Raw genomic sequence first — 22,512 nt, forward strand, 5'->3', positions numbered from 1 at the left:
GAGAGGATATAAAAGAAGTCTGTTTTGTCTACTCAGCAAAAGCTTTCTCTCCTGTGTTCCCTGCTCTAGCCAAAATCCTTGATGTTTTACAGTCAGCACTAAGGGTTGGTCTGGCATATAAAGCCATTTAAGGTACAGATCGCTACCTTATCTTTTCACAGGCTGCAGATGGGTGCAAAAGCCAGTGACCAGATGCTTCTTCCAGATGTCAATCCATATGACCTTGAGGCAAATCCTGATTCCCTCTGTGGGACTTGGCTCTGAGAGCACCCTTTTGCTCCAATAGGTTTCATTTCCATTGAAGTACCTCACAGTAAAACTAGTTCTGACAGCAACTTCTTCAGACAGATATTGAGGATTGCAACACTTTCCTGCAAGGGCCCTTTGGTGGCTTTTTCTTTTTACCAGAGATAGGGGTACCACATCTATCTCCAAAGTTACATTTTAAAGTGGTATCCAATTTCAGAGGGACTACTTCCCAGTTTTTCTGGAGTTTTCACATGAGAGGCACTGGGTGCACAGCAGGAAGACTTCAATTCAGAAAGACTTCAGACACATGGTCGAGTTACTAATAGTTTACTTAGTCAAAAGAGGAAAAGTGTACAATCTTTTCATTTAGCCATCAGGTCCTCAAGAGTCATCCACTTTTGGGTTACCAGGGTGATTAGATTGGCATACAGGAAGCACGCTTTTCTGCTCTGAAACAAATGCAAGCCTGTATGACTAGAGGGGTGGCAGCCTTTGGAGCAGTTATGCCAGCATTGCTTGAAAGATATAGCCAAGGGCTAGCTTGAAGTTCTGGTGTGGTCTTCATTCAACCTTACAAACTAAATATGCGACCAGCAAGTTTGGGACAAGAGAGATCAATTCTTTCTGGCTTGAGTAGCTTTTCTTTGATTGTCAGTATCTCTTTTCATTTGTTCTCTCCTACCCTGTATTGGCTTTGGTATATCCCGTTATGTGCTGACGGGAGGATGGGCCAGGAAAATTGAAAATTGTTATCACTTACCGTAATTTTCCTTTCCTGGCCCATCCTCACGTCTGCACAGGACTCCCTCCTTAGTGGCCTGTCGCAGGCTAAGTTATCGAACGTCTTAGTTGGGGGAGGGACTGTCTTTTATATTCAGCTTGGAACATGTGGTCATTGGGGGGCTCCAAAGGAGGTGTTAACCCGTTCTGTGTTGACGTGAGGATGAGCCAGGAAAGGAAAATTAAGGTAAGTGATAACAATTTTCAATTTTTCTGCCTGAAAACTGGAGATTGTCCATAGCAACCAAAACTGTCCCTTTACATAAAAAGAAAACAGTGATAATAAATTAGAATCACTTGCAGAATTGAGCGATAGTGATTTGTAGGGAGATCTGTCATCAAACACTGAAAAGTAATGACAGTGACAATTCTGCAACTGAGCAAACTTCTGTGTTTTTGATTTGATTACATTATTGAATATTTTTTATTATTATTATATTATTATTTGGTATAATTATTTATAGTTACCGTATATACTCGAGTATAGGCCGACCCGAATATAAGCCGAGGCCCCCAATTTACCCCCCAAAAAACTGGCAAACTTATTGACTCGTGTATAAGCCGAGGGTGAGACATGCCTGTCCATCCCTGTGTGTGTGTCCGTCCATCCCTGTGTGTCCGTCCATCCCTGTGTGTCCGTCCATCCCTGTGTGTCTGTCCATCCCTGTGTGTCCGTCCATCCATCCCTGTGTGTGTGTGTGTCCATCCATCCATCCATCCCTGTGTGTGTGTGTGTCCATCCATCCATCCATCCCTGTGTGTGTGTGTGTCCATCCATCCATCCATCCCTGTGTGTGTGTGTGTCCATCCATCCATCCATCCCTGTGTGTGTGTGTCTCCATCCATCCATCCATCCCTGTGTGTGTGTGTCTCCATCCATCCATCCCTGTGTGTGTGTGTCTCCATCCATCCATCCCTGTGTGTGTGTGTGTGTATCCATCCATCCCTGTGTGTGTGTGTCTCCATCCATCCATCCCTGTGTGTGTGTGTCCATGTGTGTGTGTGTGTGTGTGTGTGTGTGTGTGTCCAGCCTACCTGTGTCCCGAGCCTGTGTCCCGAGCCTCCGTCCCGTGCCTTGCCTTGCCTCCTTGCCTCCGTCCCGTGCCGTGCCTTGCCTCCTTGCCTCCGTCCCGTGTCGTGCCTTGCCTCCGTCCCATCCCGTCCCGTGCCGTGCCTTGCCTTGCCTCCGTCCCGTGCCTTGCCAGGATCGCCGCTCTTCATCGGCGCCTCGGCGGCCATTCTAAAATTCAAAAGCCGCGCCTCCGCCTTCGCCTGTGATAGGCGGAACACTGAATTTCCCAGCAGCCTGTGTTCTGCCTATCACGGACATCGTCTCATCCTCGTCCGTAGTACGAGGATGAGCGGATGTCCGTGATAGGCGGAACACTGACTGCTGGGAAATTCAGTGTTCCGCCTATCACAGGCGAAGGCGGAGGCGGAGGCTCGGCTTTTGAATTTTAGAATGTCCGCTGTCTGTCTGCTCGACACGCTGATCGAGCAGGCAGACAGCGATGACTCGAGTATAAGCCGAGGGGGGCACTTTCAGCCTCAAAAAAGAGGCTGAAAATCTCGGCTTATACTCGAGTATATACGGTATTTATTATATTATAATTTATGGTTTTCGATATTCAAACATTATCATACCTGGGATGTCTACTAAACTCTGGTTTGGACAGATTTAAGTGTGTTATTCCTAAGAATTACAGGCCTACAATATAAAAAACGCCAAATTTCCATGCAAAATAATTGTACCGCTTTCAGTACCTAAAATCTGAAATAATCATACCGCCAGGGAGGTTAAGTTTAAAGCAGGGATATGCAATTAGCGGACCTCCAGCTGTTGCAGAACTACAAATCCCATGAGGCATAGCAAGACACTGACAGCCACAAACATGACACCCAGAGGCAGAGGCATGATGGGACTTGTAGTTTTGCAACAGCTGGAGGTCCGCTAATTGCAGATCCCTGGTTTAAAGAAGATCTAAAGCTTTGTTTAAAAAAAAAAAACATGTCATACTTTCCTTCTCTGTTCAGTTGGTTTTGCACAGAGTGGCCCTGATCTTCTGGGGTCCCTCAACGGCCCTTCTGACTCCTCCTCTTCTCGAGTGCCCCGTTGGAGAGCCGCTCTCCCTTAGGGCACTCGTGTGGACATGCTCCCGTGTCCTGCTGCTGCGTCCATTGACACAGACAGCATGACTCGGCCCTGCCCCTGGCTCTCGCATCATTGGATTTGCTTGACAGCAGCGCGAGCCAATGGCTGTGCTGCTATCAATCTATCCAATCAGGACCCAAGACACCAGCTGGAACTGGTGTGCTCGTCCCTGTCTCTGGAAAGACTGGGTTCAGATAAATAAAAGGGGGAGCTCTGGGGGGCTGCTGCATCACGGGAGGTTTTTTACCTTAATGCATAGAATGCATTAAGGTGAAAAACTGCAAGGGTTTACAACCCCTTTAAGCATGAAATTTCTCCCCACAATCTCCATATATAAAAGTAATTGTTCCCATATTGCCCTCAAAATCCAGTCAAATATGTTTTTTGCAGGGAAGTTCAATTCCTATCACCCGACACCCAGGACATGCAGTTCCAAGTGCACAGCAAGAGTTTTTTCATTTATTTTTTTACATTTAGCCCTGCAAGCAGCAAGGTTTAGAGCCGATAGTTGGCTCTCTTGCAATCCAAGCAGCTAACTAGCCACTTGATCGCTTTTACAAGCAGTGGAAGGGGATGGCCCTCCCACTGTCTTAACACTCGATAGACCAGCCAGCGCTTCCACCAGCTGATCACAGAGGCGGACAATGACCGGAACAGCTCTGTCCGCTTCTATGATATAGGAAACATGAAGCAATTAGCATACATTACTTCTGGTTTCCACCGGCGCCGGTTTTAAAAATGGAAAGCATTTGATCACACTGATTTTGGTGGGATCAAAGAAGTAGAAATCTGGGATCTCCATAAAGAGTATCTGCCTATCACTGTCACAAGGCATGTATACATTCTTTTTGACAGCAATAAAAGTGACCAAAAAAATGTAATTAAATTTAAAGCGACAGTGCAAAAGAAAAATAAATAATGAATAAAAAAATGTAAACCTCCCTAATCCCTCATGCTCATGCGCAAAGACAAACATACATGTTGGTGCTGCTCACACGCAAGCAACAATCAACTCACACATCTGAGGTATCACTACAAACGTCAGATCATGGACAGTAATTCTAGTACCGGACCTCCTGTGTAAGGCCGCGTACACACGGGCGGATTGTCTGCCCAACTGAGTTCGTCAGACAATCCGACAGACAGTCCGTCCTAATTTTGAATGAACGGACTTGACCACACACGATGAACAGACAGTCCGCCGAAAGCTTGTGCGATGACGTGTACGGCACGTACGACGGGACTAGAAATTCGACGTCCAATACACTGCAATGCAACCTTCGCCGTGTAAATCCTTTCTGAGCATGCGCCAAACTTAGTCCGTCGAACTAGCCTACTCAAGAGCGGATTGTCCGCTGAAACCAAGTTTGGACGGACAAAATTACGGAAATTCCGAAAGACTAAGTCCGTCAGACTGTCCGCTGAAAAAGTCCGCTGAAGCCCACACACGAGCGGATTGTCCGCTGAAACACGGACTAAGTTGGGCAGACAATCCGCCCGTGTGTACGCGGCCTTAGTCTCAAGTGGTATTCTGTAAAGGCTTTTAAAGTGTTCCCTATGGCTAGTAACATTTACGCCGTTTGTTGCCGTTGCACCGGCATTTGCAATTTTAAAGCTTATTTGGTAACATTATCTGTGATATTTTATCAAAAACGTGGTTATGTATTGTGCTTTTTTGCATTAAAATTAAAAAAAGTGTATTTGTTCCCAAAAAATTGTGTTTGAAAAACCACAATGCAAATACCATGTGACAATCATTTTTAACACCCGGCAATTTATTCTCTAGTGCCTCTACTTTAAAAAGTATATAATGTTTGAGGCTGGGTTCACACTGCACACCAGAGCGGCTCACAGCAGGGGTCTGGTGCATCCCCATTTGCCTTTTCAGGTCCGATTTCAGCCCAAATTTTTGGCTGAATTCGGACCTGAAACGGACCAAAAGATGCACAGGACTCCTGTGCAATTTGTATCGGAGCTGCTCTGGAGATATGTAAAATGGCTCCATAGAGAGCCGGTCACAGTCTTCTGCTATGTGAATTGGATGCAAGGAAACCCGAATCCAATTCGCAACAGTGTGAACCCAACCTGAGGGTTCTAAGAAACTTTCTAGCAAAAAAAATTTAAAAAAATAAAGTTTAGGTCGCAATAAAGCCCCTTTTGTTATGAAAAGCCCCAGACATTTCTAAACGCACTTCTACCTAATAAGCATTAACCCTTCATATTTTCCATCCTGGTAAAAATTATTTTCAATTGTAATGAGGGACAATCAAGAATTGTGTAATCATGATATTCCACCCATGAAGGAAAAAATATATGTGTATTCTTATCAGAAATAGGTTAAATATGTTCATTGTTAGGTGTAAACATGATATTCCACCCATAATCCTCATGAAAACCAATAATTCTACCCATATTTCTATCAGAAACAGGTCAAATGTATTACGTAGGATGTGTGTCTATGATATTCCACCCATAATCCCCAGGCAGAAAAATAATTATACCCATAGTCTTACCAGAATTTGGTTAAATATGTTCCTAGGCATGTTTAACTGTAATATTCCACCCATGACACCCATGTAGAAAAATAATTATATTAGGTTACTGTTACTGATTAAAATGTTCGAATAATTGTTTTTTTTATTGATTAATCGACTAATTTTGATTAATTATAATGCACATACAGATCCAACTACTTTTAGCTGATCTCCTTGCATTGCAACTCTGCATTAGTCAGTGGTAAATGTGGTATACACTATATACAAATCACCCAACACTAGTTAGTTTGTACAATCCATGACTTAACTTGACAGTTTACACAAATACGTTTTAAATTCAAACCGTAGCACTGACGTAAGTCATTTTTTTCCCACAGTAGCGTGACAATCCCTCCACCTCTGGTCTATCTAATCACTCTCACCCTATGGCATGGACCCCTGTGCAAACAGATGGTCATGCAAGCGGGTATCAAAAGGGTTAGCACGGACCATAAACTTCTCTCACGTCTCCTTAGATCTCAGAAAGGACACCAGGTCATGGGTAGAAAGAAAAGATCAGAAAGAAAGTGCTCACTGCTTAAGAATAAGATTTAATTTTTGTGTTCAAACACAAATTACTCACATAAATATGATAAAAACACAGCATGTAAAGACGACAATTGTGTTAGTTTCGTAGGGCAGCAGCGGGTGACGTTATGCGTAGCTCCTCCCCCGCATGCGTTACGTTCAATCAGTACTTCAATGTCCCTGGACTTCTCCCCCCTTCCTTTTGTTAGCAGACGGAGGCACTTGGGGAAGGGGGGAGGAGTTCAGTGACTTTGCTGTCCGTTAACATCACCAGATCTCCGACGGAACTCCCTGAAGACCCGGATGCCGGCAGAGAGGTGAGTACCGATCAAAAAAAATATATCAATTAAATCGAGGAATTAATCTTTAATTTCCACAGCCCTAAATTATATGCATATTATTATCAGAAATTGGTTAAATATATTCCTATGTATGTTTAACTACAATATTCCAACCATAATTCCCATGTAGAAAATGATTTGTAACTATGATATTCCATCCATAATCTACATGCAAAAAAAATAACCACCTTCTTTTAAAAAATGCATTTTTTCTTGGCATGTGTAACCTATAATCTTTATTAATATCTTTTTACAGATTCCTAATAAAACAGTTAAATGTATTGTTTTACACATACTGTACATGTACTGCATTAATACTGTATATTGAGTAATTTTTCCATCACATCTGTATAATTTACAATGGTTCTATTGTACAGCTGTACAGTGGAACCTTGGATTACAAGCATAAGCCGTTCCAGGAGAATGCTTGTAATCCAAAGCACTCGCATATCAAAGCGAGTTTCCCCATAGACGTCAATGGAAGCGAATATAATTCTTTCCGCATTGACTTCTATTGCATGCAAAACCGCATGTGGCCAGAGGTGGGGGGGGAGCGCAGGAGAGCCTCAGAAATATTCGGAACAGCTTGGCTGAACTCAGAAAGGCTCAGAAACACTCAGGAACGGAGTATTTCCAAGTATTTCTGAGTGATTCCGAGTATTTTTGAATGGCTCCGGACGGCTCTGAACCGTTCCGAGTGTCACTGGCGCCCCCGCACCTCTGGCCAAATGCAGTACTGCACACCCCTTTAGCTTGAGTTCCGCTCGTTTTGCGAGACAACACTCACAAGCCAAGTAAGAATTATATTTAAAAAAAAGTTGCTCATCTTTCAAAACGCTTGTTAACCGTGTTACTCTTAAACCAAGGTTCCGCTGTATATATATCAGCTACTAAACAGTTAAACATTAGCAACTGCTTCTTGCTACATTGTATCAAGCACTGCAGAAAAGAATAACATATTTTGAGCAACAACAGAGTCATTACCATATATGTGTGTATAAAGTATATTGACATCTAGTGAGAGGTCTGAGTATTGCAGCCAATAATCCAATCACCCCATCATCCCAATATGCAGTTTAGTACTTCCCTTATAAGGTGCTTGTATTCAATTTTAATATCTTCCCTGGATTGATTATTTTGGATTACTCCTTAGATCTTCCTTGCCATCCACACATTGAAGAACTAAATTTGTCTGACTTAAAACTCAACACCGAGTCTAAAATACAAGTAAAAATCTCTGGATATTTCCCTGAGGATCTGACTGTGGAATGGTATAAGCAGAAGATGGGGACAGGCGGACTTGTTGCTGTTGATAACAATAAATACGAGAGTGAAATCAGTGGACACCAGAGACAATCAGATAACACATACAGCTGTACAGCCAGTCTGCTGTTCACCCCGACACTGCCAGAAGATCAGAGGTCAGAGTTCATGTGCAGAGTGCAGCATCCAAGTCTGGAGCAGCCCATACAGAGAAGAATAGGACCCCTACAAATTACAGGTAAGTTCTCTACACTGACAACCAACAGTTTAGGATATTATAATGGCGGAAGAGAAAAGTTCACACAGAATTCAGAAAGCGTTTCCAGTGACAACAGAAATGATTCTAAGGCTGCAGCTATAACCTTTTAACCATTTCAGCTCCGGAAGGATTTATCCCCTTCCTGACCAGAGCACTTTTTGCGATTCTGCACTGCGTCACTTAAACTGACAATTGCGCGGTCGTACGACGTTTCACCCAAAATAAAATTGACATCCTTTTTTCCCCACAAATAGAGCTTTCTTCTGGTGGTATTTGATCATCTCTGCATTTTTTTTGTGCTATAAACAAAAAAATAGCGACAATAGTGAAAAAAACACATTATTTTTTACTTTTTGTTTTAATAAATATCCCCCAAAAAATATATATAAAAAAAAGTTTTCTTCAGTTTAGGCCGCTATGTATTCTTCTACATATTTTTGGTAAAATAAAATCACAATAAGCACATATTGATTGGTTTGCGCAAAAGTTATAGCGTCTACAAAATAGGGGATAGTTTTATGGAATTTTTATTATAATTGTTTTTTTAATTGTAATGGTGGCGATCTGTGATTTTTATCATGACTGCGACATTATGGCGGACACATCGGGCACTATTTTGGGACCATTGTCATTTATACAGCGATCAGTGCTATAAAAATGCACCGATTACTGTGTAAATGACACTGGCAGGGAAGGGGTTACACACTAGGGGGCAATAAAGGGGTTAAGTGTGTCCTAGGGGGTGCTTCTAACTGTGGGGGGGTGGGTGGGCTATCACTCACATGACAGCGATCACTGCTCCTGATGACGGAGCAGTAGATCTCTGTCACATCACAAGGCAGAATGGGGAAATGCCTTGTTTACAAAGACACCTCCCCATTCTTCCACTCCATGACACGATCGCAGGCACCCGGCAGACATAGAGTCTGCGGAACTTGCGGTCACGGAGCATGCAGAGGGCGCATGTGCGCCCACAATGCCGCCTCTTAAAGGGGACGTCCATGTATGCCCTTTTGCCCACCCGTACCATTCTGCCAACGTATATCGGCGTGCGGCAGTCGGGAAAGGGTTAACCGCTTCCCGACCACCTCACACAGATCTACTGCAGCAGAAGGGCACGCACAGGCAGAATCACATACCTATACGTTGCCATTTAAGAGGCGGCCGGTGGGAGCGCACGCCCGCGGGGAGCTCTGTGAGTCGGGTTTCAGGTGCCGCGGACTCGATCGCCAATGGAATACCCGCGATCGCCTCACGGAGAGGAAGAACGGGGAGATGCTAATGTAAACGCCCGCGGGGAGCTCTGTGAGTCGGGTTTCAGGTGCCGTGGACTCGATCGCCAATGGAATACCCGCGATCGCCTCACGGAGAGGAAGAACGGGGAGATGCTAATGTAAACAATCACCTCCCCATTCTGCCTAGTGACGGCGTCACTGATCTCTGCTCCATGTGATCGGAGCAAAGATCAGTGATGTGTCACAAACAGCCCCACCCCCCCAAGTTAGAAACACTCCCCTAGGACACACTTAACCCCTACACTGCCACCTAGTGGTTAACCCCTTCACTGCCAGTGTAATTTACACAGGAATCAGTGCATTTGTATAGAAAAATGTATGATGTGTCCGCCATAATGTTGCAGTCACGCTAAAATTCGCTGATCGCCGCCATTTGAAAAAAAACTAAAAATATTAATAGAAATGCCATAAAACTATCCCCTATTTTGTAAACACTATAACTTTTGCGCAAACCAATCAATAATCGCTTATTGCGATTTTTTTACCAAAAATATGTAGAAGAATATGTATCGGCCTAAACTGAGGAAAAAAATGTTTTTTATATATTTTTGGGGGATATTTATTATAGCAACAAGTAAAAAATAATGTGTTTTTTTTTTTTCAAAGTTGTCACTTTTTTTTTTGTTTGTAGCGCAAAAAAATAAAAACCGCAGGGGTGATCAATTACCACCAAAAGAAAGTTCTATTTGTGGGGAAAAAAGGACGTCAGTTTTGTTTGGGAGCCACATCACACGACCGCGCAATTGTTAAAGCATCGCAGTGCCGAATCACAAAAAGTGCTCTAGTCAAGAAGGGGGTAAATTCTTCTGGGGCTGAAGTGGTTAAGTGACCTGTCTACCTGAATCTTGGGAATTGTCCAGAACTGTAACAATGTATGTTTGATTACACATACAATACATTTGAACTTAAAACTGAAATTGATATATGGCAATTTTTACATCCAGCTTGGACCAAGGTAAGTATGTACAGTATACTATACCATTGCTGTGGGGTCCCCATGAAAGCTGGAAATCTCTGTAGTAGGCTCTGCTTCCACTGATCTCCATTCGTTTTGGGTCTCATGGCGGCTGCCCTGCTGCTTACTGAACACAGGAGGTCATTATCTTGGCATGTGAGCCATTCAGAAAACAACTTTGCATTTTCTCAATCGATGTAAACTGTTCTCTGTTTAGAAAAGGTGGAGCTGGTGACATCACCTTCCCACCACTCTACCTTTTCCAATCAGGGAACGCTTTACAATTGTTTTTAGAAAATTATGCTTGAATGATGTCAGTGCTGAGCAAGTGACCTCCTATGTGCAAAATGCAGCTGTAGTATTAACAGTGTCTACCACAGTGATTTCCAGCTTCCACTGGGATCCCACAGGTATGGCACAAACATACCAACATTGCTCCAACCGGGAATCCTAATTCTAAGAATATTTAAAGCCAAACCTTTTCCCTTTTAGTTCTGGGTAGGGAATGGTTAAAGTCCTTGTCAGGTTTTTTTACTGTACCATTAGGAAGATTTTCCTTGACTTACTCTTCTAGAGACTCCACTGGAAGTGACAGGAGATCTCTCCAAAATGAAGGCAAATCCCCTCTTAAAGTGATTGTAAAGGTTTTTGTTTTTTTAAATAACCGACATGTCATACTTACCTCCACTGTGCAAGGGTTTTGCACAGAGTGGCCCCTATCCTACTTTTCTGGGGTCCCCCCGTGGCGCTGCTGCCTCCTCTTCTGGAGTGCCCCCATGGAGAGCCGCTTTCCTTGGGGGCACTCATGCGGGCACGCTCCCAAGTCTATGGCTCCTGCTGCTATCAATCTATCCAATGAGGATCCGAGTCAGCGGTTGGAATGATCAGCTCAGGCAAGAAAAGGGGGGCTCTGGGAGGGAGCTGCGGCACAAAAGGTTTTTCACCTTAATGCATCAAGGTGAAAAACCCTGAGGGTTTATAACCCCTTTAAGCTCCCCACTAACATCTGATTTAGATCTACCCACAACTATGTAGCACAATGGCCTGTCTGACTAGATACAAATTAATTGGCTAGATTAGGTAGGTTCTCTTATAATATAGTTTTGGAAAATCTAAAGTTGATTGTACAAAGATTGTATTGCAGCTTGTAACATGTATGGTGACCCTTAGACAGCTGTCACCAGAACAAGTGTCTCCATTGGAAGACTTCATCTCTGTATCTATTTCAGTGAGAACTATAGAAAATTGTATGTTAGTGCAAATAAAAAAAGTATCACGGACAGTACTCAATTTTCTCTGTCACAATTGCACTAATACGGCTACAATCACATTAAGTGAGAACTATACAATGTTGGGTTTCCCATTACTTCTTGTACCACAGACAATGGTCACCGGGTCAAACAGAGAAAGAGACAACTACAAAAAAATCAAGTGCCTGAGGTTCTAACCCTTCACTGGCTTATCCAAAACTAAAAGAAAAAAAAAATGAGTTGGGGCTTTAGAAACATTGTATTACACACTGCAGTTGTCTATGTGATCCTGTAAACTGGTAATCTTTCTTGTATTTATGTCTAGTGGCTCCGCAGATGATAGAGCCGGTGAGATTCTCCCCCAGTTATTCCGGAGAGGTGAGATGTTCGCTGACTCTAAAGAGATTCTACCCTCCGGATATAAAGATCAGATGGAGTGCAGGAGAATCACAAACCAAGCTAATGGATGACTCCCAACCAGCACGGTCTGCGGATGGTGAAACATTTGATGTTACCAGTGTGTGCACATTGCCCCGAACTCTCTGCTTTCCTGTCTATGTCACCTGGGAGCATCAATCAGTAAAAGAACCTCAGAGTATTATACTGAATCCGTCAGGTAATAGTTGAGTACAGCATGAGAGGGTGTTTGTACAAAAGTACATTCTAGTTAATAATACACAGGAGATACAGTGCCTTGCGAAAGTATTCGGCCCCCTTGAACTTTTCAACCTTTTGCCACAATTCAGGCTTCAAACATAAAGATATAACATTTTTATTTTTTGTGAAGAATCACCAACAAGTGGGACACAATTGTGAAGTGGAACGAAATCTATTGGATATTTTGAACTTTTTTAGCAAATTAAAAACTGAAAAGTGGTGCGTGCAAAATTATTCGCCCCCTTTACTTTCAGTGCAGCAAACTCACTCCAGAAGTTCAGCGAGGATCTCTGAATGATCCAATGTTGTCCTAAATGACTGATGGTGATAAATAGAATCCACCTGTGTGTAATCAAGTCTCTGTATAAATGCACCTGCTCTGTGATAGTCTCAGGGTTCTGTTGAAAGCGCAGAGAGCATCATGAAGACCAAGGAACACACCAGGCAGGTCCATAATACTGTTGTGGAGAAGTTAAAGCCGGATTTGGATACAAAAAGATTTCCCAAGCTTTAAACATCCCAAGGAGCACTGTGCAAGCGATCATTTTGAAATGGAAGGAGTATCAGACCACTGCAAATCTACCAAGACCTGGCCATCCCTCTAAACTTTCAGCTCAGACAAGGAGAAGACTGATCAGAGATGCAGCCAAGAGGCCCATGATCACTCTGGATGAACTGCAGAGAACTACAGCTGAGGTGGGAGAGTCTGTCCATAGGACAACAATCAGTCGTACACTGCACAAATCTGGCCTTTATGGAAGAGTGGCAAGAAGAAAGCCATTTCTCAAAGATATCCATAAAAAGTCTCGTCTAAAGTTTGCCACAAGCCACCTGGGAGACACACCAAACATGTGGAAGAAGGTGCTCTGGTCAGATGAAACCAAAATCTAACTTTTTGCCCACAATGCAAAACGATAGGTTTGGCGTAAAAGCAACACAGCTCATCACCCTCAACACACCATCCCCACTGTCAAACATGGTGGTGGCAGCATCATGGTTTGGGCCTGCTTTTCTTCAGCAGGGACAGGGAAGATGGTTAAAATTGAGGGGAAGATGGATGCAGCCAAATACAGGACCATTCTGGATGAAAACCTGTTGGAGTCTGCAAAAGACCTGAAACTGGGACGGAGATTTATCTTCCAACAAGACAATGATCCCAAACATACAGCAAAATCTACAAAGGAATGGTTCACAAATAAACGTATCCAGGTGTTAGAATGGCCAAGTCAAAGTCCAGACCTGAATCCAATCAAGAATCTGTGGAAAGAGCTGAAAACTGCTGTTCACAAACGCTCTCCATCCAACCTCACAGAGCTCCAGCTGTTTTGCAAGGAAGAATGGGCAAGAATTTCAGTCTCTCGATGTGCAAAACTGATAGAGACATACCCCAAGCGACTTGCAGCTGTAATCGCAGCAAAAGGTGGCTCTACAAAGTATTAACGCAAGGGGGCCCAATAATTTTGCACGCCCCACTTTTCATTTTTTTATTAGTTAAAAAAGTTTCAAAAATCCAATAGATTTCGTTCCACTTCACAATTGTGTCCCACTTGTTGGTGATTCTTCACAAAAAATATGTTTGAAGCCTGAAATGTGGCAAAAGGTTGAAAAGATCAAGGGGGCCGAATACTTTCGCAAGGCACTGTATTATATAATTGACTTCCATTGAAGAACCTGTTAGAAAACTTTTGAATAATCAGCAGCTGCAGCCAAACAGGTGCAGTCACTGATCAATGCACTCTGACATAGGTAGGTCCCACTATCAGAATACAATATCCCAGCAGGGGATATTCCTCTATTCACCTCGTCTGTGTGCATGAAGGGAAAGCTTTTGTCTGGGTCAGAGGGCGGCATCGTCATAGTGTGTCACTGGCACTGTCAGTATTTTTTGCTAGAATATCCACCTCAATACAGGTCACTTAAACACCTTCCTGCCCAGGCCAATTTTGAGCTTTCAGCGCTGTCGCACTTTGAATGACAATTGCGCGGTTATGCTACACTGTACCCAAATGAAATTTTTATCATTTTTTTCCACAAATAGAGCTTTCTTTTGGTGGTATTTGATCATCTCTACATTTTTTATTTTTTGCTAAACAAATAAAAAAAGACTGAAAATTTTGAAAAAAAAAGTATTTTTTTATTGTTTCAGTTTCAAAACTTTGTAAATAAGTACGTTTTCTCCTTCACTGATGGGGCTGCACTGACAGACACTGATTAGGCGACACTGATGGGCACTGATGAGGTGGCACCAATGAAGTGGCACTAATGAGGTGGCATTGATGGGCACTGATAGGTGGCACTGATGGGCGACACAGATGGACACTGATAGGTGGCACAAATTGGCATTGATAGCTGGTATGGATTGGCATGGATAGGCGGCATTAATGGGCATGGATAGGCGGCACAGATGGGCATGGATAGGCACTGATAGTGGGCATGGATGGGCACTGATAGGTGGCACGGATGGGCACTGATAGGCGACATTGTATTGTATTGCTTTGTACTGATAGATGCCAATCACCAACTGATATCTAAATAATCTCTCTGAGCGATCTGCTGAGTGTGAAAAAGTTCATAATCCTTAACCACTTAACGACCGCCGCATGCCATTGTACGTCATCACAATGGCATGTACAGGCACAAGCACGTACATGTACGTGCTTGCCTTCCAGCGGGTGGGGGGTCCGATCGGACCCCCTCCCGCTGGATGCGGCGGTCCGTTTCGCTTTAGGAGTGATCCGGGATGAGGGGATGGCCGTTGGTTTCTGGCCATCCCCTCTCGATCGCTCCTGGCGAATGAGAAGCTTCCCCCCACTGTGTATAGTAAACACAGGCAGGGAGAAAGTGATGTCATTCTCCTCGGGGCGGTCTTTTTGACCAGACTACGAGGAGAAGACTAAAAGTAAGTGTGCACCAACACTACACTAACACATAGGCACACAAACCCCCCGATCATCCCCCCCCCGCCCCCCCCTCCCAGTCACAGTGTCACTGATTGCAGTGATCATTTATTTACTGATCACTGCATTCAGTGTCAGTTGTAAAAGTAAAAACTGTCAGGGCAGTTAGTGTTAGGTCCAGGGTAGCCCCCTACCACCCCCAATAAAGGTTTAACCCCCTGATTGCCCTTAGAGTTAACCCTTTCACCCCCTAGTTATTTTTTTAGGTTCAGCGCCAAGTTTTTATAGCGCTAGGTACCCCGATATACTACCCAATAATGGTTTTAACCCCCTGATTGCCCCTAGTTAACCCTTTCACCCCCTTTTGCCAGTGTCACTAAGCGATCATTTTTCTGATCTCTGCATTAGTGTCACTAGTGTCGCTAGGTAGCTAGTTATTTTTTTAGGTTCACCGCCAGGTTTTTATAGCGCTAGGTACCCCCATATACTACCCAATAATGGTTTTAACCCCCTGATTGCCCCTAGTTAACCCTTTTACCAGCGATCACCGTATAAGTGTCACTGGTGACACTGGTTAGCCAGTTAGTTATTTAGGTTCCCCGTCAGGTTTTTATATAGCGCCAGGGACCCCCATATACTACCTAATAAAAATTTGAACCCCCTGATTGCCCCTAGTTAACCCTTTTACCAGTGATAACCATATAAGTGTTACGGGTGACTCTAGTTAGTTAGTTTGCTTTTTATAGCATCAGGGCACCCACCATTTATTACCCAATAAAGGTTTAACCCCCTGATCACCAGGCGGGTGATATCAATTAGGTTATATGGTCAGGGTCTGTGTCGTCCCAGGCAGCGCTAGGTTAGTGCCAGTACCGCTAACACCCACGCGCAAAGCATAAACCTCCCGTAGTGGTATAGAATCTGAACAGATCAATATCTGATCTGATCAGATCTATACTAGCGTCCCAGCAGTTTAGGGTTCCAAAAAAACGCATTGTTAGCGGGATCAGCCCAGATACCTGCTAGCACCTGCATTTTGCCCCTCCGCCCAGCCCACCCAAGTGCAGTATCGATCGATCACTGTCACTTACAAAACACTAAACACATAACTGCAGCGATCGCAGAGTCAGGCCTGATCCCTGCGATCGCTAACAGTTTTTTTTGGTAGCGTTTTATATTTAATCCGGAAGGCAGTGCTTGGTTTTCGGGGCCCTGTACGTGGCTAGGCTCCCAAAAAGTCCCCCACATGTGGTATCCCCGTACTCAGGAGAAGCAGCAAAATTTATTTAGGGGTGTAATTTGACTTATGCCCATAGCATGTGTGAGCAATATATCATTTAGTGACAACTTTGTGCAAAAAAAAAAAAATTGTAATATTCCTGCAACTTGTGGCAAAATATAAAATATTTCATGGACTCAACATGCCTCCCAGTAAATAGCTTGGGGTGTCTACTTTCCAAAATGGGGTCATTTGGGGGGGTTTTGTGCTATCTTGGCATTTTATGGCCTTCGAAACTGCGATAGGTAGTGAGGAGTGAAATCAAAAATTTGCACCCTTCGAAATCCTGAAGGCAGTGATTGGATTTCGGGGTGCCGTACGCAGCTAGACTCCCAAAAAGTCCCACATATGTGGTATCCTCGTACTCAGGAGAAGCAGCAAAATATATTTTGGGGTGCAATTCCACATATAACTATGGCATGTGTGAGCAATATATCATTTAGTGACAACTTTTTGTAAACTTTTTTTTTTTTTGTGTCATTATTCAATAACTTGGGACAAAAAAAAAAAAATATTCAATGGGCTCAACGTGCCCCTCAGCAATTTCCTTGGGGTGTTTACTTTCCAAAATGGGGTCATTTGGGGGGGGGTTTGTACTGCCCTGGCATTTTAGCACCTCAAAATTGAGATAGGCAGTCATAAATTATATATATAACTCTTGCGCAAACCAATAAATATGCGCTTATTGACATTTTTTTTACTAAAGACATGTGGCTGAATAAATTTTGCCCTAAATGGATGACTAAAATTGAGTTTATTCAATTTTTCTTATAACAAAAACTAGAAAATATCTTTTTTTCTCAAAAATTTCGGTCTTTTTCCATTTATATCACAAAAAATAAAAATCGCAGAGGCAATCAAATACCATCAAAAGAAAGCTCTATTTGTGGGAAGAAAAGGACGCAAATTTTGTTTGGGTACAACATTGCATGACCGCGCAATTACCAGGTAAAGCAGTGCAGTGCGAAATTGTAAAAGGACCTCTGGTCCTTAGGCTGAAAATTGGTCCGGGGCTAAAGTGGTTAAAGAACAATATACATTTTCCTAATGCTACCTTTGTAAAAATACATTATAAGGTGCTTGTATCCAATTTTAATATCTTTCTTGTTTGGGTTGATTATTTTGGATTACTCCTTAGATCTTCCTTGGCATCCACATATTGAAGAGCTAAATTTGTCTGACTTAAAACTCAACACCGAGTCCAAAATACAAGTAAAAATCTCTGGATATTTCCCTGAGGATCTGACTGTGGAATGGAATATGAAGAAGACGGGGACAGGCGGACTTGTTGCTGTTGATATCAATAAATACAAGAGTGAAATCGGTGGACACCAGAGACAGTCAGATAACACATACAGCTGTACAGCCAGTCTGCTGTTCACCCCGACACTGCCAGAAGATCAGAGGTCAGAGTTCATCTGCAAAGTGCAGCATCCAAGTCTGGAGCAGCCCATAGAGAGAAGAATAGGACCCCTACAAATTACAGGTAAGTTCTCCACACTGACAACCAACAGTTTAGGATATTATAATGGTGGAAGAGAAAAATTCACACAGAATTCAGAAAGCGTTTCCAGTGACAACAGAATTGATTCTAAAGCCTCATACACACGATCGGACTTTGTACAAACTTCTCTGTGGACTTTTGTACAAAGGGCGTAGTGCACAAGTTTGTATTGCATACACACGATCTGACTTTTTGACAACAAACACAAACGTAGTGACGTCACAACGTACTGATGACACTTCAAAACAGGACGTTCAAAAAAAAAAAAAAGAAGAAGAGGACGTTCAATTACTCCAGCGCCACCTTTGGTCAACTTCTGTATTGTTATCTGATCTTTTGCATTGGTTCTGAGCATGCGTGTTTGTACCTTGTACAAAAGTCCGATGGTTTTGCGCACACATGATTGGACTTTGCTCCATCGGACTTATGTTGTCAGAAAGTTTGTCCGTTCGCACAGCCAACAAAAGTCAGATGAAAACAGAAAAAGTTTGTCCGATGGAGCGTACACACGGTCGGATGTTGCTCCAAAACAGCTAATTTGCATGTTTGTTGTCAAAAAGTCTGACCGTGTGTACGGGCCTTTAGCCTGCAGCTATAACCCTTTAAGTGACCTGTCTACTTGAATCTTGGGAATTGTCCAGAACTGTCACAATATATGTTTGATTACACATACAATACATTTGAACTTAAAACTGAAATTGATATATGGCATTTTTTCCATATATTCATTGGTCCAGCCTGGACCAAGGTACGTATGTACAGTATACTATACCATTGCTGTGGGGTTCCCATGAGAGCTGCTCTGCTTCCACACTGATCTTCATTAGCTTTTGGGTCAACACAGGAGGTCATTATCTTGGCATGTGAGCCATTCAGAACACACTTTGCATTTTCTCAATGGATGTACAGTGTTCTCTGATTGGAAAAGGTGGAGCTGGTGACATCGCCTTCCCACCTCTCCACCTTGCCCAATCAGGGAACGCTTTACAATTTTTTTTTTAGAAAATTATGCTTGAATGATGTCAGTGCTGAGCAAGCGACCTCCTATGTGCAAAATGCAGCTGTAGTAGTAATAGTGTCTACCACAGTGATTTCCAGCTTCCACTGGGATCCCACAGGTATGGCACAAGGTCTGTCACACCTTGAAATCTAATTCTAAGAATATTTAAAGCCAAACCTTTTCCCTTTTAGTTCTGGGTAGGGAATGGTTAAAGTCCTTGTCAGGTTTTTTTGCTGTACCATTAGGAAGATTTTCCTTGACTTACTCTTCTAGAGACTCCACTGGAAGTGACAGGAAATCCCCTCTTAAAGTGATTGTAAAGGTTTTTTTTTTTTTTTAAATAACAAACGTCATATTTACCTCCTCTGTGCAAGGGTTTTGCACAGAGTGGCCCCGATCCTACTTTTCTGGGGTCCCCCTGTGGCGCTGCTGCCTCCTCTTCTGGAGTGCCCCCATGGAGAGCACTCGTGCGGGCACGCTCCCAAGTCTATGGCTCCTACTGCTATTAATCTATCCAATGAGGATCCGAGTCAGCGGTTGGAGCTGCTGTGCCGTCCCAGTCGCTGGAACGATCGGCTCAGGCAAGAAAAGGGGGGCTCTGGGAGGGAGCTGCGGCACAAAAGGTTTTTCCCCTTAGTGCATCAAGGTGAAAAACCCTGAGGGTTTATAACCCCTTTAAGCTCCCCGCTAACATCTGATTTAGATCTACTCACAACTATGTAGCACAATGGCCTGTCTGACTAGATACAAATTAATTGGCTAGATTAGGTAGGTTCTCTTATAATATAGTTTTGGAAAATCTAAAGTTGATTGTACAAAGATTGTATTGCCAGCTTGTAACGTGTATGGTGACCCTTAGGCCGCGTACACACGCGGGGACTGTTCGCCCAACTTTGTCCGTCCAACAGTTTCGGCAAACAGTCCGCTCAAACTTAGCATGGACGGACATGGCCACACACGACGGACGAACAGTTTGCTGAAACCGTGCGCGATGACGTGAACGGCACGTACGACGGGACGAAAAATACGACGTCCTATACACTGCATTATAGCTTTCGGCGTGAAAATCCTTTCTGAGCATGCGCGCAACTTTGTTTGACGAACAAGCCTACACACGAGCGGACTGTTCGCTGAAACAAGGTTTCAGCGGACAGTTTTACGGAATTTCCGAAAAACCTTGTCCGTCCAACTGTCCGCTGAAACTGTCCGCTGAAAGCCCACACACGAGCGGACTGTCCGCCCAAACACTGTTCAGCGGACAAAGTTGGGCGAACAGTCCGCCCGTGTGTAGGCGGCCTTAGACAGCTGTCACCAGAACAAGTGTCTCCATTGGAAGACTTCATCTCTGTATCTATTTCAGTGAGAACTATAGAAAATTGTATGTTAGTGCAAATAAAAAAAGTATCAGGGACAGTACTCAATTTTCTCTGTCACAATTGCACTAATACGGCTACAATCACATTAAGTGAGAACTATACAATGTTGGGTTTCCCATTACTTCTTGTACCACAGACAATGGTCACCGGGTCAAACAGAGAAAGAGACAACTACAAAAAAATCAAGTGCCTGAGGTTCTAACCCTTCACTGGCTTATCCAAAACTAAAAGAAAAAAAAATGAGTTTGGTTTTCAGACACATTGTATTACACACTGCAGTTATCTATGCCAGTGGTCATTAACCCCATCCTCAGGGCCTACTAACAGGCCAGGTTTTATGTATTACCTTGGGGAGATGCAGAGTAGAATACTGCAATCACTGAGCAGAAAATACAAATATCAGGAGTTGATGATCACTGATCTATGTGACCCTGGAAACTGGTAATCTTTCTTGTATTTATGTCTAGTGGCTCCGCAGATGATAGAGCCGGTGAGATTCTCCCTCAGTGATTCCGGAGAGGTGAGATGTTCGCTGACTCTGAAGAGATTCTACCCTCCGGACATAAAGATCAGATGGAGCGCAGGAGAATCACAAGCCAAGCTAATGGATCACTCCCAACCAGCACAGTCTGCGGATGGTGAAACATTTGATGTTACAAGTGTGTGCACATTGCCCCGATCTCTCTGCTTTCCTGTCTATGTGACCTGGGAGCATCAATCAGTAACAGAACCTCAGAGTATTATACTGAATCCATCAGGTAATAATTGAGTAGAGCATTAGAGGGTGTTTGTACAAAAGTACATTCTAGTTAATAATACACAGGTGATATAGTGATATTATATAATTGACTTCCATTGAAGGGACCGGGGGGGACTTTCCAATAATCAGCAGCTGCAGCAAAACAGGTGCAGTCACTGATCAATGCATTCTGACATAGGTAGGTCCCACTATCAGAATACAATATCCCAGCAGGGGATATTCCTCTATCCACCTCGTCTGTGTGCATGACGGGATCTGTTTTTTGTTTTGTTTTTTTTCATTCATCTACTAGGCTGAACAAAAAAAAATAATGAATCGTGATTGGCCAGATTTAGTAGCAGAATTATGGGAAAAATCTTACAAATACAAAGCTCTTCATATGAGCAAACACAGCATTAGAACAGCTTCTGTCTGTGTCAGAGGGCGGTATTGTCATAGTGTGAAAGATGATATATGTATTATAACACTCTTTACATCAGCCACTGTTTTAGATATTAAAAGAATGAAAAAGTGCACCAATCGTGTATTCTCTGCACTGCTGTCCATCTTTATTCCTATTTTAGCAACACAAGTTCCTTCCATAGATGAGACAGGCGGTAGCTGGGATATGCTTGGCAAAGCGGAGTCCTGAGTCTTTTTCTCACTTTTGTGACTGGCAAAAAATTTCCCATTAGCAGAATGGTAGAAAAGATGTTAAACATCAGAGATGTCATCTTTGTCAATGTCGGAAGACTTCAATATGTCAACACACATCATCTGTTTGTATCTCTGAATACAGCATGTTAGGACTTGATCTCTCCTACACACCCTGTCAAGCTGTCCATCAAAGTTCCCAAATCACAAGGTTGTGCTCCTCAGTGATTCTGGCTCTGCCCAATGTGTGTAACAGACGGGGCTAATCCAACACACATTACAAGTGGGGATGTTTAGTTACAAGTACTCAGTGTGTTTGTGTGTATTTGGAGGACTAAGGATCCAGCAAAACTAAAGTGATCACTTCAGGCTGGCCCCTTGCAGATATAGCTATGTAAAACATTAAAAATAAATGCCTATACTTTCTTAAAATCCAGTAATAAACTGTCTTAGTCTGCTCTGGACATGCTTGGTCGCTTTCTATTTTTTGGCACTGTCAAAAATGTAGAGGCTGTTCTGCTGACAGCCTAAAAATTTACTGCTGCTCAGGGGCTCTGGGCTTCAGCAACATGCCAACCTCCAGCAACAAGAAACAGAAACAATGCTTGAGGCATTTTACAGCGCACACTCATTTTGGTGGCATAATTATACACTTCCAGACCAGTCCATTTCTGAAACTTTTTTGTTTACATGTAACAATCAGTATTTTTTGCTAGACTATGATTTAGAATCCTGAAAAATTATATGTATTTTTTTAAAGCACAGGCCCTAGAGAATACATTGGTGGGTTTTGCAATTTT

At 43.1% G+C, this 22,512-nt stretch overlaps 1 protein-coding gene across 9 annotated transcripts in view; it reads left to right on the forward strand.

Annotated features, from left to right (window-relative positions):
- The window catches only part of LOC143923729 (uncharacterized), a 179,262-nt gene that overhangs the window by 114,155 nt on the left and 42,595 nt on the right, over positions 1 to 22,512 (forward strand). For 8 of the 9 annotated variants that reach the window (XM_077447542.1, XM_077447547.1, XM_077447548.1 and 5 more), the window contains exons 11-14: positions 7,738 to 8,085; positions 11,932 to 12,222; positions 17,578 to 17,925; positions 20,787 to 21,077. In XM_077447542.1, coding sequence (XP_077303668.1) covers positions 7,738 to 8,085; positions 11,932 to 12,222; positions 17,578 to 17,925; positions 20,787 to 21,077 — 1,278 coding nt within the window. The remainder of the gene's footprint in view (positions 1 to 7,737; positions 8,086 to 11,931; positions 12,223 to 17,577; positions 17,926 to 20,786; positions 21,078 to 22,512) is intronic. The other variant, XM_077447549.1, reaches the window with a different exon arrangement.

This window comes from Lithobates pipiens, unplaced genomic scaffold (genome assembly GCF_037356315.1).
Source record: "Lithobates pipiens isolate NorthernLeopardFrog02 unplaced genomic scaffold, aLitPip1_a1.2 Scaffold_22, whole genome shotgun sequence".
NCBI lineage: Eukaryota > Metazoa > Chordata > Amphibia > Anura > Ranidae > Lithobates > Lithobates pipiens.